This window comes from Astatotilapia calliptera, chromosome 12, assembly GCF_900246225.1.
Source record: "Astatotilapia calliptera chromosome 12, fAstCal1.2, whole genome shotgun sequence".
Lineage (NCBI taxonomy): Eukaryota > Metazoa > Chordata > Actinopteri > Cichliformes > Cichlidae > Astatotilapia > Astatotilapia calliptera.
In genome coordinates this window covers 8,383,850-8,411,149 of record NC_039313.1, presented here as the reverse complement: position 1 = coordinate 8,411,149, position 27,300 = coordinate 8,383,850, and the positions used below count along the sequence as shown (strand labels likewise).

Below are 27,300 nucleotides of genomic sequence, written 5' to 3'. Positions count from 1 at the left end.
ATAGCCATCTGTACAGTAATAAATACTACAAGGGACATCAGCTGGAAAATCAGCTAAACTAACATGATGCATTTTTCCTTTAAAGCACCGACATGTTTCTGCTCCAGCTGCCTGGCAGTCAGTCACACACTGACCTGTGGCAATGCAATGCAATCTGTCATCAGTTTCTAGTGATCCTTCCTCTGTGTGGAGCTCTAAATAAAGACTCATTTACTAAGAGCTGTGCTGTCTTAGGTGCAGCCTGCAAATCCAACAGGCCCTGTGTTGCTTTGTCTCTCCTTTTAAAATGCCTCTAATTCGGCGTTTTTCCTTTGGGGATCTTTTGTGGAATAACTACAACAGGTCTGAAAACCTCCAGGCCTTTATAAAGAGTTTTAACTTGGCTGGAAATTTAAATAAAGCTTTCAACAGACAAACTGTAATGCCAAAATATAATACTTCAATTGAAAGGTAATAGCCTATAGTCCCTGAAAATCGGTTTATAAAACATGTGGATAAAATAAAACCCAGCCTTCCCCCTAGATGGGTTCTACCAGAGGTTGATTCGTTCTGCTGTTATTTCTGCCCATTTAAAAGAAATAATTAAATTTAAATACATTCAGGGTTCTCTTGGGTGCTAAAAACTTTGATTGTGCCCACATTTTAGTATATAGGAAATGCTCTGCCCAAAAGAGTTCTGCTGGATTCAAATCATTACTTTTGGATCATGATCACACCAAAATAATCCTCTGCTACAAACTGGGAGTCTTGCCATCAGCCAGTGTTTTGGCAGACTCTCAGTGCTGCTGTTCATAAATGTCATATCCCTGCTACCTTCACATATTCAGCTCATTTCAACACACTTCCTCCTCCTTGCTTTAGTGCTGGGACTTCTCAGTTAATATGGTAGTCCTGGCCTGACTGATGTTAAACATCCTGGATCCTGTCAGAGGCAAATAAATATGTCACCAGTGACTGATTTATAATCAGAAAGCTTCTTCTTGCAAAGTTTATTCTTGTATTTCCCTCTTTTGACTGATAAAGGCCACCATTATGCAATGCCCCTTACACTGTCAGAACTGTCACATAAATTCTGATTTAACCTCAAACACTTTGCATGGTGTAACATACAGAGGACAGCAGATTTGATCTGATCTGTATTACTGTGGCTCATTCTATACTCCTACTGTTGCAACTATGTTTCCAATGATTCCTAGCAAGAGCTTTCTAATTCATATAACAATCGTCTGGTGATTAATGGTGAAAATGTGTTAGGATAACAGGATAAAACAAGTGTCAACATTTTGGTTACAGTTAACACAGAATTCTACACTGTGGTCTATATTTTGATCACAATCTTTCTGAAGTGGTTATTCTGAAGAGTTATCTTATCTTAATGCAGCTTTACTAATGACTTTACATTGACGTGGTATTGCACAGCGATGCAGCCCGTCTGTTTGTCTACTGTAGCTTCATCTAATCTATAGGAACTCATAGGTTTGAACTAGGCTTTAAATGTTTACGTTGCGTCTCAGTGGTCCTGCTTGTGAGATTATGAAGACCCTCTCTTTGTCTTCTGTGGCCAGAAGGAGGGGGTTTGTTATTGTTTTGATGTAGTTTCATGGCCCCGTGCTGGCCAAGCTGCTCTGCGTCAGATCTGTGTGTTAAGTAGGTCAGTATAACATAAGCGACAAAGCTTAACCCCATTCTGCTGCTGCTGCCACGCCAGCGCTGCCCCATTGGCTGCTCCTGTGTTGGATCAGGCCAAATGTCCTCTCTGTAACGGGGACGTTGACAGTTCAGTTAGCCACAAGGTTCAGTAAAAATAAACAAGGAAGTACACTAAGCAGGTTTAGTTGCTTTTCTGGTTGAGCAGTGAAATGCTCAAAGGGTGTGTTAACCAAAAGCAGAGCCAGATCTCCCTTTGCCGTCTTAGCCTTTCATCTGTATGAACGTGTCCAAATATTCCATGTTATAGCAGGGCTTAGCGCGTCTGGTTTTACGTTCACTTCCCACGATCATGAAAACAAAACAAAAACAAGGGGGAAGAAAAGGTTCTCTTTTTTTAATGTAACATGCTCACATTTTTCTAGCACTTGGCAAAGTCATCTAGACTACAAGTCATATTTAACCATCGTTTATTTAGCACTTAATTCAATTTTAGCACTCTATCTACCTCAAACCAAAGCCAATTTACATTCTCCAATTAACTTAAGATGACCATGTCTTTAAACGCTTGGAGGAAGCAGGAATGCCTGAGGTACTAAAACCACAAAACAAAGATCACTAACAGGCTCTTGTTTTGTCTTGTAAATTTGGGGCACCCCATCACTTGCCTGTATAGCAGCTCCTCTCCTTACAAGCCCAAACTCACTCAGTATTTAGTTTAGTCTGTGCTAAGATCATTGAATCAGCAGGATCTACACAGGGGGAGCAGAACAGCTTTAATGATTGCAGGGTTCCTTTTTTGGGAATCTCTAATGGTTTCTCACCCCAGTCATCTTCTGCAGTGCCCTGAGGTCTCGATTGGAAGTCAGCACTCCTAAGCTTTCTGTCTAGCTAACAGACAGGTCAACACAGGCACGCAAACCTGCTGTTGCATGTGTTTTCTTATTGGCACTCAAACAACCTGCAGTAGAGCTGCCGGGTAGCAGGGACTAGCAGCTGCCCTTATGAGGGGGGATTACACTCAGAAACTATCCTGTGCCTAACTACTGACTTTACAGATGCAATATTCTGCTTTTCAGGGTTTTCCTTAAATATTTTATACACCTTTTTGTGCATTCAACAGGTCAGCAAAGTGCAAAGGGAGTTCTTCTCTCCTCCAGTAAAGCCTGCTGCTGAACTCTCTCAAATTTCATGCTGACAACCTAGGCTTTTCCCCTGCTACTTATCAAGGTCACCATGTAAAGTTAGGCATGCTCTCAAACACAGAAAAAGCAGCTGCCTCAAAGGCCACCATTTTTAATTTACTAGCTACAGTCACTTTTGCTAAGTTTAAATCTAAAAATGTGTAAAGAAAATTGAATACCCATTGGACTGAGCCAGCTTAAAACTGCAATATGTGAAGAATACTATGGTTGCAATGAAATTCATCTCTCAAATGGTAATACCATTATAGGAAAACATTATTTGTGTACCTAATTAAATTAGCTAAAGGATTCTTTAAAGACATTTTAACCAAAACTTTCAATGTGCATTACCTTTAAGCCTTTAAGCTACCTGATATAAAACACTGAATAAATGTAGTCCGGAAAAAGACTTTTGCATTTTCTGCGTCATTTCTAATAATACTGTTCGCCACTGAAATATCACAATCGGTGCAGAGTAATGCTAGATGAACAGCAAAAATGCCTCCAGTGACCTGACATAGACACAGAAACATCTGTAGCCAAAATCAATATTTCATTACAGACTGTGGTGCTTTTTGACACAGTAATGGTAAAAAAAAAAAAAAAAAATCCTTATAGACATTGCCCACAGGATCTGACCCACATACACTACTGACTCTTGTGTTCTGACAGATGCAAGATGATATTAAAGCTCTTTTGTCAAAGACTGGCCTGACCTAACCCAACAAACTGGGTAACAGTGTGTGTCCACTTTACATCACATGATTTGCAGACAGACAGAATGCAAGATCATGAGAGAGCAAAAGAGGGGAATCTCATTAAGGTTGTTAAGAAGACTGAGCAAGGACAGAGTTACAAATGTCACTCGGCTTTAAACAGTCGCCAGCCCTGAGAGAATTCTATTAGAGTGGGTAATAGAGAAGCTTAGTGTCCTAGGACAGGGTCAGTAATGATCACATATTTATATGTCCGCATACAACAGCTGCTGGTGAGTTATTTAGTTAATATTAACATAAACAGGTTTGACAAGTTCCTCATTCTCACACAGCAAAGCACAGACTGCTATCCAGTACCGTACAGTGCTTAAAACAGTTATTTCCTTTATTTCTTTGTGTTCAAAAGGGGAAGGAAATCTAGCTAAACAGTTATTATTTAAACTAGTATAAGTCCAAAATTTCACTATTGGTGAATAGTGAAATGCATACCGAAATACCTGTGAAACACATTTGTATTTGCTAGACTACCTAGCTAATAACTGATAAGGTAATAATATCAGCTGAAAATATTGTTTAACTGATCAGTCAGGCTCAAACTGAAATTAACATGGTCCTATTAACACTAAAGAGGACCTATTCTGCTCCATATTTAGGTTTGGTTTATTCATGGGTCAAAATAACTGCCACTGCCATAAGAGAGCAGAGAGCAGGAGGGTGGAGTATTCAGTGTGCAATGGTATTTAGGGAAGTGATAAATCAATTCACATGAACGTCACAAAGGTTTAAAAAGCAGAACACTTCCCTGAAACAAGATGCACATCATCCTCATTACTTCTTCACAGCTGTAGATTTCCAGTAAAAATAAAAATAAGGAAATACTTTCTTAAGTAAGCACTATTCTACTAAACTACTGAAGGCAACCACCTATGTTACTATAGAATAATCCCATCTTGTAGTGGGTCTTAGTTAGGGATGGGTATTGTTTAGGTTTTATCCGATACCGGTGCCAAACCGGTACTTTTGAAATGGTGCCGGTGCTTAAACGGTGCTCGAACCGGTGCTTAAAGAATGGAGAACAAACTTTGTCCAAAAACCTCTTATGTTTTTATTTTTAGCAGTCTCTTTTTTCTACAGAATGTTAATCATTAGCTTTTTCTGTTGATACAATATACCTCCTTTGGTTGGAACTGGTGCTACACTGGCAGGGCTAGGGCCAGGACTCTCCTCTTCGGGTTAATGGGGGATGTTGCTAACTCCGGGTCCGATAACAGGCATCACACCCGCAGTAGATGTGCTCGGTGTGAGATCTTGCAGCAAGCTATCAAATACGGTGCATTTCTCGGCTTTTAAAAAAACGCTATGCGTCGCCAGGTGTTTCATCAGATTCGAGGTGTTACCTACTTTGCGCAGTATCACCTTAAAGCACTTGTTGCAGGCTGCTGAGTTTGCATCTTTTGCTGTGAAGTACAGCCAGACTTTTGACCGCTTCGCCTTGGGCATTTTTAATCTGTAGCTCTGCTCTAAAAGAACGTACGTGCCTGGGCCCGCTTACTATTCTTGGAAAGTTAAAATGATTGGCTAGAATCCAAAGTGTATGACATCTCAGGGGAAAGAAAAGCACCGAAATAAAGCACCGAAATGTGCGCTGCTTTTCGGTCTGGTTACCACCGTTTATGTCAGAACCGGTGCCATAATGGCGCTGGATATCGGTACCCATCCCTACTCTTAGTGCAGGACAACAGGTTCCTGTCATTTTAGCTCCTCTGCCTATCAAGCTATCCTGTCTTTAATAAGAAAACTTTGATTGGTTACCCAATCAAACAGGTATTTGTAGCTGTCCTTGAGGTCTACAATGTTACTTTCTGGTAGTTCGATCCCCTCAGTTCTGACTACCTTCCCTCTCTTTGTTGCCATCTGACTACACTTCTCCAATCCAAATGACATTCCAATGTCATAGCTGTATATCCTGGTGGTGTGGATCAGTGAACGGATGTCTTGTTCACTCTTGGCATACAACTTGATGTCATCCATGTACAGGAGGTGTCTGACAATTGCTCCGTTCCGTAGTTGGTATCCGTAGCCAGTTTTGTCGATGATCTCACTGAGGGGGTTCAGGCATAGGCCTGGGGGGCAGTGGGGACAGAGCATCTCCTTGATAGATCCCGCAATTAATGGTGACTTGTGCTATGGGCTTGAAATTGGCCTCTAGTGTGGTATGCCACATCCCTGCTAAGTGCCTGATAAAGGTTCTAAGGGTCCTGTTGATCTTGTACAATTCTAGGCATTCCAGGATCCAGGTGAGGGGCATCTAGTCATAAGCATTCTTGTAATCAATCCAAGCAGTACAGACTGGTCAGTCTGCTCTTGCAGTCGTGGGACGACTGCTCTGTCTACCAGTAGCTGGTGTTTTGCTCCTCTTGTATTCCTGCCTATTCCTTTCTGTGACCCACTCATGTATTGAGCCATGTTCCTATTCATTTTAGCTGCTATGCTATGATGCCTGACAGGAGCGTCCATGTGGTACTGAGGCTGTGACTGAGTCTCATTGGAGTAACCATCTGGAAACCTGTGTGATTATGCAAATCTTTAAATGGCATTTCTAAAGGTTTAGACTTCTGCAGGAAATCCACCTTCTAACTTACATAGTAACCAGAAACTCCTTTACTCCCTACACCAGAACCTTCAATGCCATTCAACTGGCTGGCATTCCTCCTGGCGTGGAATTGCATTTCTAGGGAGGTGCACGTCCAGTGGCGTAACTCGTGACATAATTTACGGCATAGATTTGATGTAGAAGTACAATTCACGTGTAACAGAAACTACTTTTCATAGTTTTGTTCTCCAGTGAGGCAAAGTTTGGGGGTTTTTTCGTTGTTGTTTTTTTTTTTTTGCTTTGTTTGTTTGTTTGTTTTTACAATCTTACCCAGCCCTTAGTTTTGTTATATAGTTTTCATTCATTTGTCATCTTTTATTTTCCCAAACTGTGGCTTAAGGTCTTTATATTGAGCATTCACCACACTTAACACTCCTCCTGTGAGCAGAGGTCACATCATTATCAGCAGTTCTGTTGAATGGTGAGTTAATCTACAACCCAAGGCACTAAAAAGTTTGCTTGTGCTGAAAGATTTCCGTTTCCCCATTTTGTATGCCCACTGCAACTTAGTTAAAGAACACAGATGATCATTTCACACTGAGAACAACTAATGTCATCTCAGGGTAAAGAACAGTCCAAATGCAAAGTACTGGAAGGCACTTTGGCCTCTTTTTATCCAACCCGACTTCCTCTTCCTGACATAAGCTACTGCTGTCAATTTATAAATTCATTAGTTTGATCACATGTGACTCTGAGTTTGAGGATAGTGGCAGATATTCATTGAGCAGGGCTTGGGCATGCTTTATTTTCTCTTAGAGGCTATACAAGAAAAAACTGACCTTCCATAAAGTGGTTTCTGCCTCTGTGCAGAAAAACGAAATGAAGTAGATATTCTAGAAAGAAGGTCTTGCTTTTCAATTCTAAGGAACAAATGTGGAATTCTGGCATTTAAATTGAAGTTTTAGAGAACTGAAAATAGGCGCTTTTAAGCATCTGCCTGAGATGTCGTGTCATCTATATTTGGCTAGCCAAACAGATAAATGCACCAGCAAACAAAAACAGTGACTCAGAAATGCAGGGGACATTCTTAAAAACACTCAGCATGTGTATGCAGCATGACAGCACAACCAACAAAAATCTTCTACTTCCACCCCGGCAAATGCCCCAACAGAGGCTCACAGAAGAGCACAGCGTTGAGCACTTGCTGTGGGCTACAGGCTGTCCGGCAGTTACATAATGCTGCTTCACACAGCAAAGCTCAGACTTAGTTGCTCGCTTGGATTTAGGAAACTACAACTGTGTTATAACTAAATGCTGCCATTAAAGCCTATCAGGCTCTCGACAACCGTGCCAGACTTTCTAGACCTTTTAAAAAGTGCTCTAGAGCAATAGTTCTACAGGATTTCTGTGGGTCTTTCAAGGTCGTTTGCAGTTTCTTTTTTTTCCACATGTTTTTGGGTCCAGTATATTTTCAGAGGAATATTTTGTGTTAGTTAAGACACAACACTGACCTATAAATCATTCAATCATAAAAAAGGCAGCTAACCTAGGGGATGAAACAGTGCTGTATCTGCACTTGAAAAATAACTGAGCAAAGACCCAATTAAAGGGAACTTAATTACTAGCAACTTGTCACAAAAACACAATATGTTATCACTTCACAAGCTGAATCTATGAAAAATGCCAAAAATAACAGTTTGACAGACAGTTTTGCACCAACAATGCAATTCCCAAAAAAGCTATTAGCTAAAAACTGTACACAGACATTTTAGGAAGCAGCATTGTTAGTTTCCAACCTTCTAAATATCACATTATGCCAACAACACAGGAACAATATGTTGATGCATAATCACATGCCATGTTTTTGAAATCTTTATGTAGAGAAACAGACATACATAATCTACATAATCTATACATTTTATTCATTGTTAAGTTATGTAGAAGAAACATTAACAATTTACATCTTCCTTAGCAAGGTTTCACCATTTCCCATTTCATATTTAAAAAGAAATAGATTCCAACTCAACAAGTACAGTAAAGGTTTTGGTTTGGTTATACTGACCAATTTTTTTTTTCCAAACAGCCAAACTCTCTTATTCCTAAGGGTGTAACTTGCTCTGTCACTCTAGTAGAGTTGGCTTGTGAGCTTTCTGCCATTGTCATAGTTGCAAATTATTCCTGCCTGGCCTTAATTAACCCACTGTCAGTCCAAAAGTTTCAGGAAATTTGTATTTTTAACTTTTTTAGGCACAACCATTTAAGAGTTGTAGTTGAATACTTCATTAGCACAGAAAAATGTTCTAATACTATTTTTTTCTTCAGCAGTTCTGGGGCTAAGAGCTTAATTCTTGTGGAAATGCGGCTGTGCATTCTGTTCAGCTCCGAAGAGCAAGCAGACAGTCCTACTTGTGTAAGAAAATTCATCCAACAATATTTTAAGCAACACTTAAAATATCAAACACTTGTTTGATATAAACAAAGTCATATAATCCGCAGTCTTAAGATGTGAAATGTTTAACTGTTTTCAGCCCATTTCCAGTCTTTATGTCAGACTATGTGAAAGAGGGCTCTTAGTGAATCTTCTGACAGAATTAAGTAAATTCTCTAAAATGTTCCAGTTTATATTCTTGCTTTGGTTGAATATGCAACGTTAATGACAGAGAGTAGGAGGAACTTTACAGGTGTGATGAGATGACTGTCAGGAGTGAAACTCATCATGTTCCATGCCTAAAGGTAACTACTCCTCCCCAGCTTCTTGACCAGGTCAGTAATTCCTGAACTAATTCTTTGAAATCTTGGTATAATTTCTGCTGTTATCACTGTGATTTCAGTGAACATGACCACAGCACAGACTGCCTTTACTTCAGCTCATTACTTAATGGGAAAGAAACCTAAAGCAGCAGGCCAGGGGGTCTGAAAGCTGGTTAATCTGGATAAGTTACAATGCTAAGCTCCTGAATGAGGCTAGGCTAGGCCGGGATGGTTATCAGAGGCCAGGCGCTGTGTGAAAGCCCAGAGCCCCAAAATAACCTTCTTGCCTCCACCTTTACCATCATTTGAAAGTGCTGTGCACGCAAAATCTCAATCAGCATGAAAAACACATCCTGTAGTTGCATCACAGGACTCCACCCAGCAGGATTTAGTTCAGGTGAGTAACATGTTTCTCGGGGCATGACAAAACAAATCCTCCACACGCTGCGGACACTGACTCAAGCTTCTAAACAGCAGCTTTCCTTTTCATGGCTAGAGGCAGAAAGTACAGCCGCTATTTTTACCGCATTCCTAACCCACACACGCAGCTTCTTTTCCCAGTCTGTTCTTGTGACTGTAGAAAGGCTGTGTACAAGAGCTGTTATGTGTTCTTTGACTGGATTTGAGAAGTAACCGGGGTGGGTAACATTTTGACATCTTCCAGGAGGCCTGCAGCAAGACAACCTGGATCAATGAGCAGAATAATGACTGCGAATGAACACCGTGTCTGAGCACAGCTGATCCCTTGAACATCTCGGCCCCATCTTTAGAGATAACAAACACTAATTCACAGCAGGCAGTCTGTTCAAGCTTGGTGTGTCACAGCAGTTTTGGAGCTAAAGTTAAGACTCCTTTAAAATGCTGTAGCCAATTTGCAGGTACATTACAAATCAGAGCCTTTGTCCTGATAACCCACTCTATACAAAATGTGTACAGCTGGTCTACATGATAAAAATACCTGAAAGGGTTCATGGAGGCTCAAAGTAAATCTCAGTAGCCTCATAAAGAGGATTTGTTTCAGAGTTTAGATCACAGTGACACAATTAGAATCTTAGATAGTGCTTCTCTACTCAACCTCAGCAATCGAAACGCTTCATACAACATGTCTTATTCACCCATTTACACCAGTTCATACAAGCACTTTTTTCTGTCCAACATTCAGTCTGATGGATGTGTCAGAGGGCAATTTGCAATATCTTGGCCAAGGATATTTGGTATGCAGGCAGGGATCAAACCAGCAACAATTCTGATTACCTTCTGATTAGTAGATATCCTGGTCTACCTCCTGAGCTACAGTCACCCTGTGTTCGACAAACTGGTGGTTAAATGCAGTCACTGTCGTTAACTCACGTGCAAATCAGTGCTGTCGCTAAGCCCTTTATGCAAAACATGTTCAAATTCAAGTTAAGCCAGTGACTGAGCCAGTGTTAAAGGAAAGCCCGAATGATGTCTTCGTTTTATTGATTTTACTGTTAAGAACTGACCAGTCGTAATATTTCTCTTATCCAAAATGGGTGAAACCTTTTTTTTCCCTCCAGAATTCAAACAAAAGCTTGAGGTCATTTTCAGGTGTAATCATGTCCTAAAATTTATTAGCATTAGTCCCAAATTGGCTTCCATGGTGTCAGAATTCATTTTTTGAGCAATAGTTCTCCAGTCTTTCTGAAGGTTGTTCTCAGGTTTTTCTTTGAACACTGAACATCAGTGGGAACAGGTCTTCTGGAATAATGAATCCAAATTTTACATTTTTGAAGTAGGACAGAGGTACAGCAGTGAGTGTTTGCAGCCATTTTAAAAACATGCGGAGGCTCTGCCGTGGCTTGTGGCTGCATTTCAGGCTGTAGCATTGGGAGTGGGAGAAAAACCCATTCGATTTTGATGCACCATGGAACACAATCTAGGAAAAATCTGAACAGTAACAGATTAATTTTTCATCATGACAATGATCCCACACACACCACCAATGCAGTAAAGGGATACCTGGATAGAAAAAACACACAATGAAACACTATCAGTCATCGACTGGCCTCGCCAGAGTCTAAATCTAAACATTAGAAACATTAGTAGGGGCAATCATGGCTCAAGAGTTGCGCATTCGTCTTGTAATCGGAAGGTTGCCGGTTTGAGCCCTGGCTCCGACAGTCTCGGTCGTTGTGTCCTTGGGCAAGACATTTCACCCGTTGCCTACTGGTGGTGGTGAGAGGGCCCGGTGGTGCCAGTGTCCGGCAGCCTTGCCTCTGTCAGTGCGCCCCAGGGCGGCTGTCATCACCAGTGTGTGAATGTGTGTGTGGAGAGAAGAGCTGCCCCAGCTGTGTTTCCCTCCTGTTACCCATTCCCTGATTGCTCCCTCTGTGTATTTAAGCCCTGTGTTTCTCTGTGTCAGTGTTGTGATCTACCCTCATATATGCTGTGTGGTCTGGCTGCCTGCTTGCTTATGTAAGTTTATTTGGATTTTTGTTACGTTTTGCCATCCAGCATTAAAAGCTGAGTTTTGAAATACACTTTTGCCTACCGTGAGTCTGCACTTTGGGTCCACTACTCCTGCCTGCACACAGCTGTTCATGACAATTTGTATTTTCTGTTGTACAGTTCATTTGCTGTTATGGATAAAAAGTGTCTTTTTTTTTTTGTTTCAAAATAGCTGATAACTATTCGCTGATAGCTGCCAGCATCTGCAAACAAATATAATTCTATAAAGTGGTTCTATATAGTGTGTAACTGTTAATATAGAGCGTTATTAAATTTATTGCTAATGCAATCATATGGCACACTGGCTTCTGAGGAAATTTTAGATGGCACTCATCAGAAAGGTTGCCTACCCCTGGTCTAGACTTTCACGCTTTACCTTATACACTGTATTTCCATTTATGTTTGCACGTTTTAACTGATCACTGCACCCATTTCCCAATTTTCCAGGACAATACAACGAAAAAGAAAAAAGGCTCACCCTACTTATCAAAATACAAAGTCATGCCATTGGCTAATGATCAAGTGGACTGGCCCATACAATCTGAGCGCTTAAAGAGCTTTCTACTACAATCTTCCTGCCATCCACATTCATACAATGCTTTCATTCTATGTCTTATAAGCACTTCATCCAAGAAGGACACACTTGCACTCTGATGGACACATAGGGGCAACTTCACTTTGAAACACGCTGGAAGATCCAGACACTGACCGTGGGTTAACAGTAGGTCAACCAACCACTGTACCTTCTGATCAACAGCCACTTCTGCCCTTACCTGAAAGTCTAGGCTGTGATTATGTATACAGGGAAAAAATAATAATTAACTTGCTTATCTGGCTCTGCATTTTTATGCCAAATCCACCAGAGTTGTTGCCTGTTTATACACACAACAGTCAAGAAACCATGTTTAACACCAAAACAGCTTCAGAATTGACTCTCTCTGTTTTGTCCTTCACCAGTTAACAAAATACTCAACTTTACCTGATAAATACTAGCAATGTGGTTCTGGGCAATGTAAACATCTATTTCTGCTGGTCACTGTTGGAGCAAGCAGTAAGGCTGAACCAAAACAAGCTGAAAAAATGCTAAAATACAGCCCCCCTTACATTCTATACAGAGATACAGTTGACATGTGCGTTTTATACCACAGTTAGTCAGAAAAGCAGTAAATATGTAAACAAAGCTTATCTGATTTACTAGTGAGACACAGCACAGAAATGAGTTGGGTAGGTGGATGATTGTGTATAGTGTAAAGCGCTTTGGGGTCCTTAGGACCAAGTAAAGCGTTATACAAATACAGACCATTTACCATTATTGAAGTAGTGTGGGAATATCTTGACAGAGAATGGAACAAAAGGAAGCCAACATCCAAAACAGGCTCTGGAATGACCTCCAAGAACCCAGAAAAAATATTTTACTTAACTACTAAGAGATTAAAAGACAGCTTGCCTACAACAGTCTAGACTAAGCACCCTAAGAAGGGCTAACTGATGGCACGACCATAGCTGGACTGGCCATCGGGCATACTCGGGCATGCTCGGTGGGCCGATGATTTTTTTTTTCTTTTGTAAGGGTATAAAAAATGAAAGGTGGTGGATTGGCCAGATACTGGCCGGTGTGTAAAAATAACTCAGTTGTTTGGTGGTGGCTATGGCGGAGCTTCCACAGGGAAAAGGGAGGCAGGAGGAGCAGAGACCCAAGGCAGCACCGGTCCGAGTGTCAGGTGAACTGAACTTCAGGTAAGAAGTTATGACCTGCAGTCTATCTGGGTCAGATATAAATCAAGTTTAGGTGTAGTTTATTTTCGTTGTGCTGACTTTTTACAGTCAGTTACAATAACTCGTACTGCGTACTAGCTAGCATGACAGAGTTTTCATCAGCATTGTTGTAGCGAACTTTATTTTATTCATAAGGTTAGTTAGTAGAGTCGCCAACCCGCATTCGTCCCGCATTCAGAGAAAAATATTACGAGTTTCGTATTGAGCTGAAAAGGAACAGTTTGTCCCGTACTTCAGCTAGAATGGAAAAAGACACAAAGCTGGAGTTATTCTGTCGTTACGCTGCACAGCTGCCTCTTCTCTCCCCTCTCTCTCCTGTTGCTACTTCAATCATGAAACTGATCAATGATCAGCTGATTGGCTTTTCTCTCTTCTTTGTTTATCGCCCACTTTGCGCCAGAAAGAGGAAACCGCCGAATGTTGCGCTAAACAACAGCAGCACGTTTAAGCTTGATCAGCTGTTGTTAGAATTTATTTAATATTAATTTCTAGTATCAGCTGATGTTTGCTGGAGCCACAGCTGTAAAAGCTGCTGGTCATGATATCGGTTTGGTTATCTGGTGAGAGGGAAACATGAAGATGAAACCCGGAGATGTCCTTACTGAATCATCAGAGCTGAACAGGTGATGGAGAAACAGGTTTACCTTTTAGGTGACATGAATGAGTTGAATGGAAGTTATGAACTGTTTCTGAGAGACAAATAACACCAAGTAGCTGACAGCTGGTAACTGTGCAGGGGTCTAGCAAAGTGTTGCCAGGGGGCCAGGTAGGGCATTAACAGGGAAAGGGGGGCACAAAGAAATACTTTCTTATTTTCATTTAAAATGTCTGGCTGTTATTAAATAATTATCTGAAGCTTACAACCAAAGTTTTTATCTGACGTAAAATGAATAGAAATCATACATATACCAACAAGACTGTACATCACTGTCACAATCGCGTTTGTTTTCATCCAAAGGCTTTATGGCTTTAATACCTGGTGGGCCGGTCTGTAGTCAAAATGCCCGGGCCAATTTTTTGTCCCAGTCCAGCCCTGGGCACGACACGCAGTGAATTAATCTGAGAAGGCGCATTAAAAAATAAATGGCCAGGCCAGCGGTGCACATCGCAAAATAGCTCGCATAGACACATTAGTTGTGCCGCTTCTTAATGACGGTATCTTAACCAACAACCCCAACTACCAGATTCAACTTGTAATTGGCTAAAAATAACTTAGCCTACTGGTGAGAGGGATGTTGTTAGCTTTCCATATTCCGACACTTCAAAAGCTTCAGGAGCTGTCCACTCAGCGCAGCATCAGCACCACGGAAATACACGGATACATCCGTAGACTCGAGACAGAATTCACACTGCGTTTTTGGGGCTTTCAGGTGTATGGACCAATGTTTTATTTTCTGATCAAACCAGAAATCTTTAATGAGCAGCTGGATTTGTCTCGCATTAACTGGCTGAGTTATCCCTGTACATGTGTATCCCTGTATTAACAAACATGCCATATTGGCCCAGTTTATTTTACTTATCATTGTTGTGAGGAGACCATAAATAGCATTTGTGTTAGGATGCCTGGGTCGTTGACCCAGAGGTTTGAGTTTATTATATTATTTATCTTTTCTAGTCTTTGGTTTCTTTGTTAGAGTTCTTTCTTATGGTTTATGTCTCTGTGTAATCCTTAGTTGCTGTCTCCCCTGTCTGTGATATCCCCATGTCCAGTCAGTGTCTGTCTGCCCTGGTCCCACGTCTCTGTTCCCTCTGTTGTAGTGCCTGCCTGTGAGTCTGTGTCTCTAAGTTCAGTCTGTGTTATGTTTCCTGTTTTACTTTGAAGGTCCATGTCTTATGTTAATATATCTGGTTTCGCTTCCCCTTGTCTCGTTAGGCCTGATTTGCCCCAGCTGTGTTTCCCTCCTGTTACCCATTCCCTGATTGCTCCCTCTGTGTATTTAAGCCCTGTGTTTCTCTGTGTCAGTGTTGTGATCTACCCTCATATATGCTGTGTGGTCTGGCTGCCTGCTTGCTTATGTAAGTTCATTTGGACTTTTGTTACGTTTTGCCATCCAGCATTAAAAGCTGAGTTTTGAAATACACTTTTGCCTGCCGTGAGTCTGCACTTTGGGTCCACTACTCCTGCCTGCACACAGCGACACCTGACACTTTCCAGCCTTGTAATACCTGCAAGTCTCTTTTAGGCAGCTAAATAAAATCCAGGATGCTATGCCTGAAAAGGTGGGTACAGCTTTATTGCTCACCTATAGAACTTTCTTTCCCAATTTTCCAGGACAATACAAAGAAAAAGAAAAAAGGCTCACCCTACTTATCAAAATACAAAGTCATGCCATTGGCTAATGATCAAGTGGACTGGCCCATACAATCTGAGCGCTTAAAGAGCTTTCTACTACAATCTTCCTGCCATCCACATTCATACAATGCTTTCATTCTATGTCTTATAAGCACTTCATCCAAGAAGGACACACTCGCACTCTGATGGACACATAGGGGCAACTTCACTTTGAAACACGCTGGAAGATCCAGACACTGACCGTGGGTTAACAGTAGGTCAACCAACCACTGTACCTTCTGATCAACAGCCGCTTCTGCCCTTACCTGAAAGTCTAGGCTGTGATTATGTATACAGGGAAAAAATAATAATTAACTTGCTTATCTGGCTCTGCATTTTTATGCCAAATCCACCAGAGTTGTTGCCTGTTTATACACACAACAGTCAAGAAACCATGTTTAACACCAAAACAGCTTCAGAATTGACTCTCTCTGTTTTGTCCTTCACCAGTTAACAAAATACCCAACTTTACCTGATAAATACTAGCAATGTGGTTCTGGGCAATGTAAACATCTATTTCTGCTGGTCACTGTTGGAGCAAGCAGTAAGGCTGAACCAAAACAAGCTGAAAAAATGCTAAAATACAGCCCCCCTTACATTCTATACAGAGATACAGTTGACATGTGCGTTTTATACCACAGTTAGTCAGAAAAGCAGTAAATATGTAAACAAAGCTTATCTGATTTACTAGTGAGACACAGCACAGAAATGAGTTGTCTCTCTTCAGTTGTGTTGACAAAACAAACTGACTTTTTTGCCAGAGGCTGCCCTCGCGGGGAAACTGAAAAAGCAGCCTTACCTGTCACAGAGGTGGTTCACTGCACCGTATGAGTCGCAGGAACAGGGCTGGCAGCCACTGGTGCCATTTGTGAAGTAATCCTCCTCGCAGTCCTCACACTGCAGACCAGTGTAGCCCTTCACACACGAACACTGACCGGTGCTCTTGTCACAGTCGTCGGGATGTGAAATCCCCTCAAAGTCACTGCTGCAGTTACAAAGGATCTCTGAGTGAGTGGTGGCTGGGGTGTGACAAAAAAACAGGAAAGACAAAAAAAAATGTAAATAACGCATGAAGGACAACAGTAGTGAAAGCAGGTCAGTACTGACCACACTACACAATGATGAACATTGTTTATTTCACAAATATTATTTCACAACAAAACATTTCAAATGCAACAAGCAGTGACTTGTGTAATGTGCAAAACAGGGATTTTAAAACCTTTTTGTTGTGACCCTTAAAGATGAAAATGCATATGTTTCCTTCAAAGTCATAAACCATTCAACTTTTCATCTATAATTTTATTTTTTTTTACCCTGGTTTCACCCTGCTTGTTCAACACTTTCTCCTTTTCACTCCCTGTTTGTTTAGGTCTAGCAACAAACTACTTTGTTGGGATTAGGTAAAAAAAACAAAAAACATTGCGGTTTGGGTTAAAATACATCCTTTCACAATGTTAACCATATCTTACACAGCAAACCTCTCCCATCGGCAACAAGTGTCTTTGCCATTTCCTTGGATACCACAGTTATGTGTCCCACAACTGTGACAACCGCTAGCAGATCTATACAGTCCCGATCAAAAGGTTAAAGCGCTTGAAAAATGGCAACAACAAAAAAAATATCATATTTTGTACGGTTGGATCTTAACGAGGTTCTAACAAGCTTGGAACCAAGCTTTAACATGGAACAAGGAGAAATGGGAGTGAGACAAAACATTTGTTTGAGCATGCAATTTATTAAAAATAACACTTAAAGTGAAACTTTTTGCATTTGGAGGTCTCTAAAGTTACACCACACCCTCTCCATGACCCTAGATAGGTCACCAGTGACTTGAGCCCTACCCCACGAAGAACCTTCAACAAACTCTGAGTGTAAAAGTAAACTCTGAGTTGATTAACTCTAATCTGTAACTGAGTTCCCTGTTCCAGACCAGCTGATCAGAGCAAGTTCAGTCATTTCAGAGCATGTTCATGCGCACATTCAGCTGCACATGCATGAATGTGGAAAGGACAATCTGCATTTGTAATCCGGTGGCCTGAGAGAAATGAACACATGTCAGTACTGACTATGATATTTACCTGAAATCACAGCAAGGAAGAGGAGTAATTATAATCATCTTGAGATACTATGTCATCTTCATAATAAGTATGAATGTTTAATTTAAAAAAAAAAAAAAATAGATACAAAAAAATAAATGTCTGCTGGCATCTTTTACCCAACTTGAAGTGTCATTAGATGAAGCTGGAACCCTAATTTAGGTTTGATTTGTGAATCTAATTATTCAAACTGTAGGAGTCAGAAACGGAGGATTAAAATATGAAGAAACAGATCACAGTTTACTGATAGACCTGCTGTTAATTACCCAGATAGCAAAAGATCATTTTGTTTTTTCAATATTTATTCAGTAAAAATTAAATCTACTGGAGTACTATAACAACCTCACTTTTTTTAAAAATACAATTTTTTTATTTTTTTATTTTCCCCACTACTGAATAAAAACCCCTTAATGAGATTTACAGAAAAACTCAGCTTTTATGTTCCCTTGTTAACCTGATCTAACAGCAGCTTCCCTTACAAATGATGGCTCTCTTACAGTCATAACAGAGATGCTGTACGTTACTTTCCGTGGAGCTTGCATTGAATAAAGACTTGGAAAAGTACTATTAGTAAAGCTAAACATGATTTTACTTCAATACTTCAATACAGTCTTGGGGGATCAGCCATTTTAAATAAGGAGCACAGATTGTGCCAGGGAGTAAGCCATTATGAATGGATCTAATCAGAGGAGCTAAGAAATGATGAGAACCAAAGATCCGGGCCTGACTCAGTCAGAATCCGTGATCCATATCCATTTTGGATGTCAATGTGAGGACGCCACTTGCACTTGGCCTAACCCATGCAAGTGTTTGTAAAAACCCACTGAGACATGTTCAGACTGAATTTCAGACCATGTACCTTTCAAAATGTTGTTTGACATCATTTCATGACTGAATGTCAATCTGTGAACAAATTTTTAACGCGGAATGTCAGATCGGACTTCAAAAACTCATTTAGTTGTATTATAGAGCCTTATCTCAAAGATCCCAGCTGTGACAGGCATTTTTTATGACTATTACCATTTACTATATGACAAGTTATTCATCATTGATCAGTCTTCTCTGTCTAAAGACCCTTTTCTTTAAATAGTGATTGCTACAGTAAGGCTCAATAGATGTTTGCAGTGGACAAAAACAGGCTGTCACTCTGATAGCTCCATTACTGCCTACAGAGTCAGAGTTAGCAGGATGGAGACTAAAATTTATTTAATATTCCGAGTAGATAATAACTCTGTCCTTATATACTGACAACTGAGTGAATGTCATAGCACTCATGTTAATTAAAAAAGCACACTAACATCTAAGTGTTTGTAAAATGAATTATGCTTTTACAGCAACTTTATGAATGAGGAAATGTGGCATCACACAGGTGGATCAGGTGCAGCAAGAGGGGAAGAGTGAGGAAGAAATTGAGACTTTGAAGTTTACAGAGTCTGTTACCATGGTGACTGATTCAGTTTTTCCTGGAACAGAAAACCCAGAATTTCACTCATCTCAGTTCAAACATTTGACCTAATGTTTTAAGCCTTTTTATAGCTGATCATGCTGTCACTGTCATTGCAGCATTCCACAGCTAATGGAATCGGCGTGATGCACTGTGTTTGTAAAGAGCGAAGTCTTTATGCTAGCATTTGTCATAAACCAGTTTAGCCCAACATTACACAGACACCTGCCTTACACATTTACTGAATCTGGAAACTTTGGAACTGGTAGTGGAAGAGAAATTTAATTTGAAAATGGACCAAATGTGAGCATGCCCAGAAATGAAGACACTAGGTGCTGCCCTGGCTTCCACCATCGTTCACTTTAAGCTGCACAATCGAACCACAGTCCACTAATATCATCTGTGTCTAGGAGCTGCCCACTGTGTTGTGCTAAAGAAGTGCACAAAGTTACACTTTGCTCATCCAGATTTTTCAAATGAAACCTTGTCTTTCTTTGGCTGGTTTCTGTTTTGTTGAAAGCACAATTCACTTATGCTTCAAAAAAACAAATAACAAGATTCCCATCTCATGGAGACTCTAGACAGTCTAGAGATAAGTGTGCAACTGTGCTGCATATGGAGGATGTAATGACAGACATGTGGATGAATCCACAGAGTGCCAATCTATTATTCATCTGATCTCAGGCTAGGTGTGGCAACTGAAGGCTCGACTGTGTGTCTCCATTCTGTGCTCAGCAGTGAGACAAAGAAAACAGACAAATAAGAGAGCAGAACAGCATGTTTTTATATGTGGTGTGCACACAATATCTCAACTAACATTAAGAGAGGAAAGGACAGCTAAATTTTAATGCATTCCCGCTCAGGCGTCCTACTCAGATTATACTCGTCTGCCACTGCTGCTTGGAGTTTTATGTAACTAATAAAGGCCTGTGGTTACGCAAGCTTGTTGAATATACAGTCTGGGCCTTTGCTACAGCAATGTCCGCATAGGAACTGTCAGTTCTGATCACGCCTGAAAATGTGTGCGATCCAGTGAATGCATCACCCCTAACACACGCACAAAGTTCATTCTTAAAACCCAGCTTCCGCTAGGTGTGAGATGATTCTGTGAGGCCGCGGCAGCAAGTTTGATTTAGATTGCACTGGAACTGCGTGCAGCGAGGAAGAGAAGGTGAGGAGGAACCGAAGCAAGAGTTCATCTTTCTCCTATTTAACTTGCTGTAAAGGGTTGTGACAGCATGGCTGCTGGTATTCAGGAACAGACAGTGGTAGACTGCTCGCCATGAAAAAAGAAAAAGAAAAACAAAACAACTGCCTCCTGTCCTGCCTAATTTAGAGCTTGCTATGGTGAAAACAATCATTGTGCTTTGAGATTTGTTTGGAGAGTCAAAACGCATTATCTTCCATGAAGCACTGGGAGACTTTGCAAAGTAAAGCTGTGGAAAAACACCACATGGTATTGGTCTATGGGGCCTCTGCCCTGGAAGAGAATCTACTGAGGTAGCCGAGCGAGGCGTTATCCCGAATGATGTGATGATGTCGTGTGAGTGGCCTTCACGCTACAAGAATAGAGAGTTTGGGGGGTTTTGAAGTTACAAATCTAAACAAGGCCAGCTGAAGTTTCCATTTATGACCTGACACGTGGCCATGTGTTTCATTTTGACCTCACGGTTCACGTAACAAAGTGGATCAAATGACTTAAAAGGAGAAATGACTAAATGCCTCACTAACATGAAAAAGGATCCAGGAAGCAGTTTGGTAAATATGCTGCATTTTGACTGAACACTTCCTGCACTCTGGTAGAGTATATTTGCATGAATCGCAGTTCAAAAATCTTTATTTATCTGCTCGCGTGCAGAACCTGTTTTTCCTCTTTGGGCTAACTTTTTTTTCTTATTGGCTGTCAATTATGAACAGAAGGTCTGAACAGCAGGTGGGTGGGGCTTCTGTGATCCCAGCCAAAGTTCAACATTTTAACTTTGTTGCTCACTCATTTATTTCTAGCTCCATACTTCAATCCTTGAACTCTACTAGAGCAAGAAAACCATTCTTAGTTAACATATACTAGGCCCTGGCTCACCTCCTCAGTTCGCCTTTTGACAGAGACAAAGCTGTTTGTTTCATTCTGCTTTACTAGCGACTGTCTGTTCACTTTTGTGCTCATAGCGAGAGCTGACCATATTAGGGATATTACCTCTATATAACCAAGAGCACAAAAAACAGCCTGAAACTCAGTGTTTAGAGCTGTAGCCTGAGCTTTTAGCTGATAGGGATTACTTGTAGGTACATTAACCTCATTATTTGAACAATCATTCCTTTTTAATGTGAGCATCCACCATTGTGACAGTGTGCATATGACAGAAAATAAGGTAAACCAATTCAAAAGCTTATTTTGTCCAACCAGAATGCTTATGGCCCAAACAGACTTACATATTTATTACTTACATATTATGAAAAGAAAAATAAACTCGAAAACTGTTTTTTTGATAACGTTTAATCAGTATCAATAGAATTTTTTCTTGTTTATGTGCCATGTTATAGACTTATAGATACTCACAGCTAACTATAACAGTAAAACTACTTACATGTGAAATGGATAATGCTGATGTGGATGTTACTTTGTAAAGGGCCACTCGCGTAAACACTGTTGCAGACCAAGCAGACCCCCATGCCTCCACCCCCTGTTGAAAAAGCACTTCCTGATGGTGGCAGCCTCTTGGCTTGACGAACAAGACAAAGACTCCAGGGTGTTTATGTGGCCTCTAAGCTCCCACAGGATCCCCTGCTAACATGCAGGTACCTGACAACACAGATGAACACCTTGAGGGATTCCATTTCCATAACATAACAGGTCAGAGCTGGGGAATATTGTGCTTGTGTTCATTTCTGGAATACAGTTGTGATCCAGCACCAAGAAATAACCTCTGAGCATCCACCAGGTCAACGGTGATCCACTTGGCAGCAGAGTTAGTTTGTATTTTAGATATATGCCACTTTCAGAAACTAAAACATGTTGCCTCTCAAATTAGGCCTCTTATGTATATTTTAGCATAATGCTACTTCTGTTATAAGGTTAAGCCAAAATCAAACTCGAAACAGTCAAAATGGAAGATGTTCTTTAACAATGTTCCACTGAACATTTGTGCATCTTTAATGGCCCATCTACCAGGAGTTCAACCAGAACCCAAGCTTTACTTCTTTCCTCCCAAACCAGTCAAATCTGGAGATTTCTCAATAGCCATTTATGGCTGCAGTACACCACAACCAGCTTTCTTAATCCGCCACCATCACTAGGATTAATGCTGACAGTCAGGTAGGACACAGTGAGGAGAACAAAGGGGTCACTGTAAAAAAAACATGACTAGATTGGACCCCCTGGTGTGGGGAAGCCAATATCATTCAAATACAGTAGCCTGAATTTTACACTTAGGTTCAGGAGGTGTGCAACTGTGTGTGTACGTGTTGGTGTGTGTAGTGCTCTATAAAGCTACAAGCAGAACACAGTGTGGCCCGGGGAGATAGGGGATGAAGCTTTTACAGACAAAAAGGGAATAGACAGTGTTGAACAAGAACACATAAAAACCATTTTTATGTGGTTACAACAGGATAAGGGCAAAAGAAAGCCAAAGCACGAAGACACACCATCTGCTGAAGGTGAATTTTGGACATTTGTGCGGTATTTGTGGCAGACTGGAGAACAACACCATGGATGCTGAGATGTGTGTGAGGTGTGAGAGGAGGAGGAGGAGGGGGCAGACTCCCCCACTGTCATTGCTCATTCATGGCTTGGCCTGCCTAGCCATTTTGCTTGGATGGCCTTGTTCTGAATATGCCAAGCAAACAACAATGGAGAAGATGAAGCAGCTATATGAGCAGCGTATTCCCTGTCAGCTGCAAACATGGCTGCTCTGACTATACAGAATCAAGGCTTGGATGAATTCTCTGTGAATTGGAGAAACTGAGTGAACAACAACAGGATTACACACCCCCTCAAGCCCCTCAAGCCCCCCACACCCAACCCCAACAACGTAATATATGTCACACTCGTCCTAAAATAATAATAATTAAAAAATGAAACCCTATGTTAGAACGGAGCTGTGCAGGGGAAGCATCTAGGCTCTTGCTTATTTTCAAAGGGGCACACTATGCACTCTGAGGCGTCTGCCCATTGTTGCAATCTGGTTAATTCGGTGGATGCGTCAAACCCACGGAGCCACCATCCGAGCCTACTGATGTGACTGCGCAACACAAACGTTAAATCTGCAAAGGTTCCTGCTTCACAGGACTCACCCTGGCTGCTCTCCACTGAGGTAACAGATGTGTCGATATTATCCGCAGCCCAGGCATCGTTGGCCGTGCGCTGGGAAACCATGGACACCAAGGTCTGCAGCATTTTCTCCGGAGTGAAGAGGGATGTTCGCGCGTCGGCGGACCGCTTGCGCACGCCGGTTAGCCTGGAAAACGGTGTTGTTTGTTCTTTAGTGTATGGGATTATTCCAACATCAGGGGCGTGAATTGTGCTGGTGGGGGTGGGTGTCGGGTCCGTGGTTGGCGTTTTGGAGATGGCCGTGGTGGTGGTGGAAGGATCGGCTGAAACAATAGTCGGCAACGGTGCGAGTCCGGCTGAAGGCGAGAGAGTGAACCAGCTCTCTGGTAAACTGCGAAGCATGTCGTTGCGGAAGGTATCCCAGGCATCGGAGGCTGAGCCGCTTTTCCCGGAGATAGACGACGCATCGTAGGTACTGATGCGGGGCGCAGCTTCAGAAAACCCACTATATACATACAAAATAAATAGTAAAAGCAGAGATATGTACATCATTAAGGACGTTAACGTCATGTTCAGCCTCAGCTCTCCATGTAAGCCCCAGTAATGGTCTTCCTCAGACCGTTCCCTGAATGGACGTGTACTCCAACATTGATGTCTCCCGGCGGCGTACACTGCTGTTTGTTGCCCTATGAACCACCGTCAACACTTCACCTGCGCTGCAACCTAGCGCGAGCCGTTCCTCAGATCGACGTACCAGTGAGCCAATGGGAGCCCAGGAAAAATGCCCACGGGGCACTCGATCGCTCGTTGATTGGATAGTCCCTTTTTCACGCCGCAGACAATAAGTTGTAAATTATCAAGTGTCTCAGCCTCCCCGAAAATTATAACCGGTTTCCATTCATGAATTTTTTGTATTGATAGGGTACTTTGTAAAAATAATGTGGCAAATATAAGTTTATTATTTTTTGTCCCATTTTACACCTCAGTATGCGCCCGCTTAGGTATGGAAATTTCCAATAATTGCTGGCCTAAAGGTCCAATTATTGCCTTGCTCTTAATAACACCACACGCATTAACTGTCATAAAATTTACTAGCATCATTAAAAAATTTCCTGGAGCTACTCTTCCTGAAACGCAATCTACAGCTTAATAAAAAGCTCTGTGTGAAATAAAGGTGCATAAGTTTGAGTGGATCATGGGTATTTTCTCTCCTGACGTATGTGAAAACGAACACGTTTTTGCTAAACCCTGGTTGTGAAACCGCATAATCCATATTCCATGTCCTCACCAGTGACATGGTGGCATATTTGGGCCAAGCATCAAACAGGAAGCTGACCATGGAAAGCGCAGGCTGCAAAAGATCACGGGTTAAACAGCGGGCAAGCTTAATGTACTACATGTACAACAACTAAAGCAGTAATACCATTTTTCCGTTTTTAGTTTTCTCATTTACCCAAAATGGGACAGCAAGGCTATGAGCGAATGGGACCGTGCTAAGGCTTTGCTAATAAAAACGTGTGAGTCCATCAAACATTTAAACGCAGCGTAACCATCACCTAGTCATGGTTAAAAAAAAAACCCACAATGAAAGCTGTACAAGCCTTCTACCAAGAAGATGGTTTGTCAGGTCTTCAGTGTTGTTATCCAGCAGATGTGATGTGGGGAGAGCTATAGTCAGAGCATGCTGCTCCTTTAAATGTGTTTTTATATTGCATAATAATCAAAATGAGTCCGGTTTTAATATTGTATTGTTTTAAAAAATTTATAAAAACAAATAATTATCTTTACATACCTGTTTTTCTTCATCGTGTTTTCAGCAATACCTATCTTGCATGTGGTGAAATTGTCTAGAACACACTGACAGGTTTAATGTTGCATTAAAATACTCACCCGTAAGAATTATAGGACACTTGTTATTATAAAACAACAACAAATATGTAAATTAATTATATTCAAGCAACACATTTTCATTTTTGTTCCACTAACAAAGACCAGACCACTTAGAAGATGTTTGGTTTATTAAAAATATAAAAGAGTAAAGCTGGAAAAACTCAGGGTGCAGAGTGTCCTCCTGTGAATCCTATGGTTCCTGTGCTGAGAGAGAGTTACAAGAAAGAAAAAGAAACACAGTTCTGGGATGGAGGTAAATGCATTAGGAAATGAGGTGCCGTTTTCCTTTGAGCTGAGGGTGGCCCCCGCAAACCTCTCTGCAGGATACCCAGCTACTTTAGTTCAATTTTATATAAATAAAATAGAAATGAATTCCACCAGGAATGGAATTATTGTGACACTACAAAAAAGCAAAGCTTTATATTTTATAGATTGTTATTTATGAGTCAATTTATTCATTTTACAATCAGTTTTCATTCCTAATTTTTCTAAGGAAACAACAAAAATGTGCCTTCAAAAGTAGAATGAAAAAAATTCTGCAGCATAATTGATTACTAATTGATTTAGTAATTGATTATTAAATCAGTAATAACATGCACTGCCTTAACCACCCAAATATTCCCTAAAAATATGGACATCGTGCCACTTCAAACATACAGTTAATATCTGCAGTATTACACATATGCGTCACATGTTGATTTTATAGCAAGCAAGTTTTTAAAATAAAAAAAGTTAAGAAAACCCTTTATTCGTGATGTTTTCTCATATTTGTTAGCTGTTCACAGTGCCCGGTACTGGTTAGAAGAATTCTCCAAAAGTTGATTCTGTTCATTTGAACGTAACGTTTTCAGTGGGAGAAACGTTTCGTCACTTATCCAAGTGACTTCTTCAGTCACAGCCGACTACATGTTTCCCCAATCTTAAAAACAGTACATTTGCATAATGACTGAAACCAGCCCACTGAAGGAACAATGGACTGGTTTCCTTCAGTGAGGAAACCTGCAGTCAGCTGAGACTGAAGAAGTTACTTGGATGAGTGACGAAACGTTTCTCCCACTGAAAACGCTACGTCCAAATGAACAGAATCAACTTTTGGAGATTTACTTACCTGGATGATTGAGAATGCATCAAGACATTAGAAGAATTCAAATGTTCAATTACTGTATATGCTGTAGATCTGTTTGCAAAAGTAGTTTTTCCACACTTGACACTTGTTAAGTAATTTGTTGATGATACTAACGCTCTCCTTTGCAGCGCTCCTCTCCTCGCTGCTCCAGATTTCATGTGCCATCTTAAACTCGAGGTGGATGCCAGTGCTGTGTGGGCTGGAGCAGTGCTCCTGCAGGAGGATTCACTCTGTTACTTCTCAAAAAGCAACCATCAACTGCACAATAGTACAGCTGAAAAAGATATCACCCAATATGTATTTATTTATATTTACTCCTGAAATGTTTGTTGAGAGGATTTTGTAAATAATCTTTGTTAAGTAGTGAACTGTGAATATTTCACCACAGCACAGCACATTTCAGCAGAAGTGAGTCGTTTTTTGTTTGTTTTTTTTTGTTTACCTTTGGTTCCTCTTGTTCATTGATAGGGAGCCTAGATTAGAGAACTGTCTTTTTTAAAATTTCTGTTGTGGAAGCTCAACAGAAGTTTTTTTTTTTTATGTTTTGGCATTGCCTACTTCCAGAGCAAAGAAACTGATTCTAGCATCTTAAATGGTATTGTGCTGTTGCTCTTTTCTTGGGGCTGGTGAGGAGTAAGGATTGGGGAGTCACGTTATGTTTAGGTTGTGCCTACGCAAAAGTTTAGACGTTTATTTTAAGGTCACCACAGGAAGTAAGGGTATGGTCCCTTGATTTCTTGTAGTCAGTTTATGATTGGCAAGTGTTTGTTGCCCCCTAGTGGCCTCATGGGGCGATAACAAGTCAGTTTGTTAGAAAAGCTCGGAATCATATGGCCATATTCAGAAACGGTAGTGTAGCACACGTGTATACTGTGAGCAACACACATGATCCGTTACACCAAGGAAAAATACTGAAAGCACGCGCGCGCGCGCACACACACACACACACACACACACACACACACACACACACACACACACACACACACACAAAGAAATGAAAAAAAGA

At 41.0% G+C, this 27,300-nt stretch overlaps 1 protein-coding gene across 1 annotated transcript in view; it reads right to left on the bottom strand.

The window, feature by feature from the left end:
* The window catches only part of si:ch211-158d24.2 (multiple epidermal growth factor-like domains protein 9), a 45,778-nt gene extending 21,100 nt beyond the window's left edge, over window positions 1-24,678 (bottom strand). The window contains exons 1-2 of the mRNA XM_026187179.1: window positions 23,299-24,678; window positions 16,268-16,487 (exon numbers count right to left, since the gene is read on the bottom strand). Of these exons, the coding sequence (XP_026042964.1) occupies window positions 16,268-16,487; window positions 23,299-23,845 (767 nt within the window). The 5' untranslated portion in view covers window positions 23,846-24,678. The remainder of the gene's footprint in view (window positions 1-16,267; window positions 16,488-23,298) is intronic.
* Between the last annotated feature and the right edge of the window lie 2,622 nt (window positions 24,679-27,300).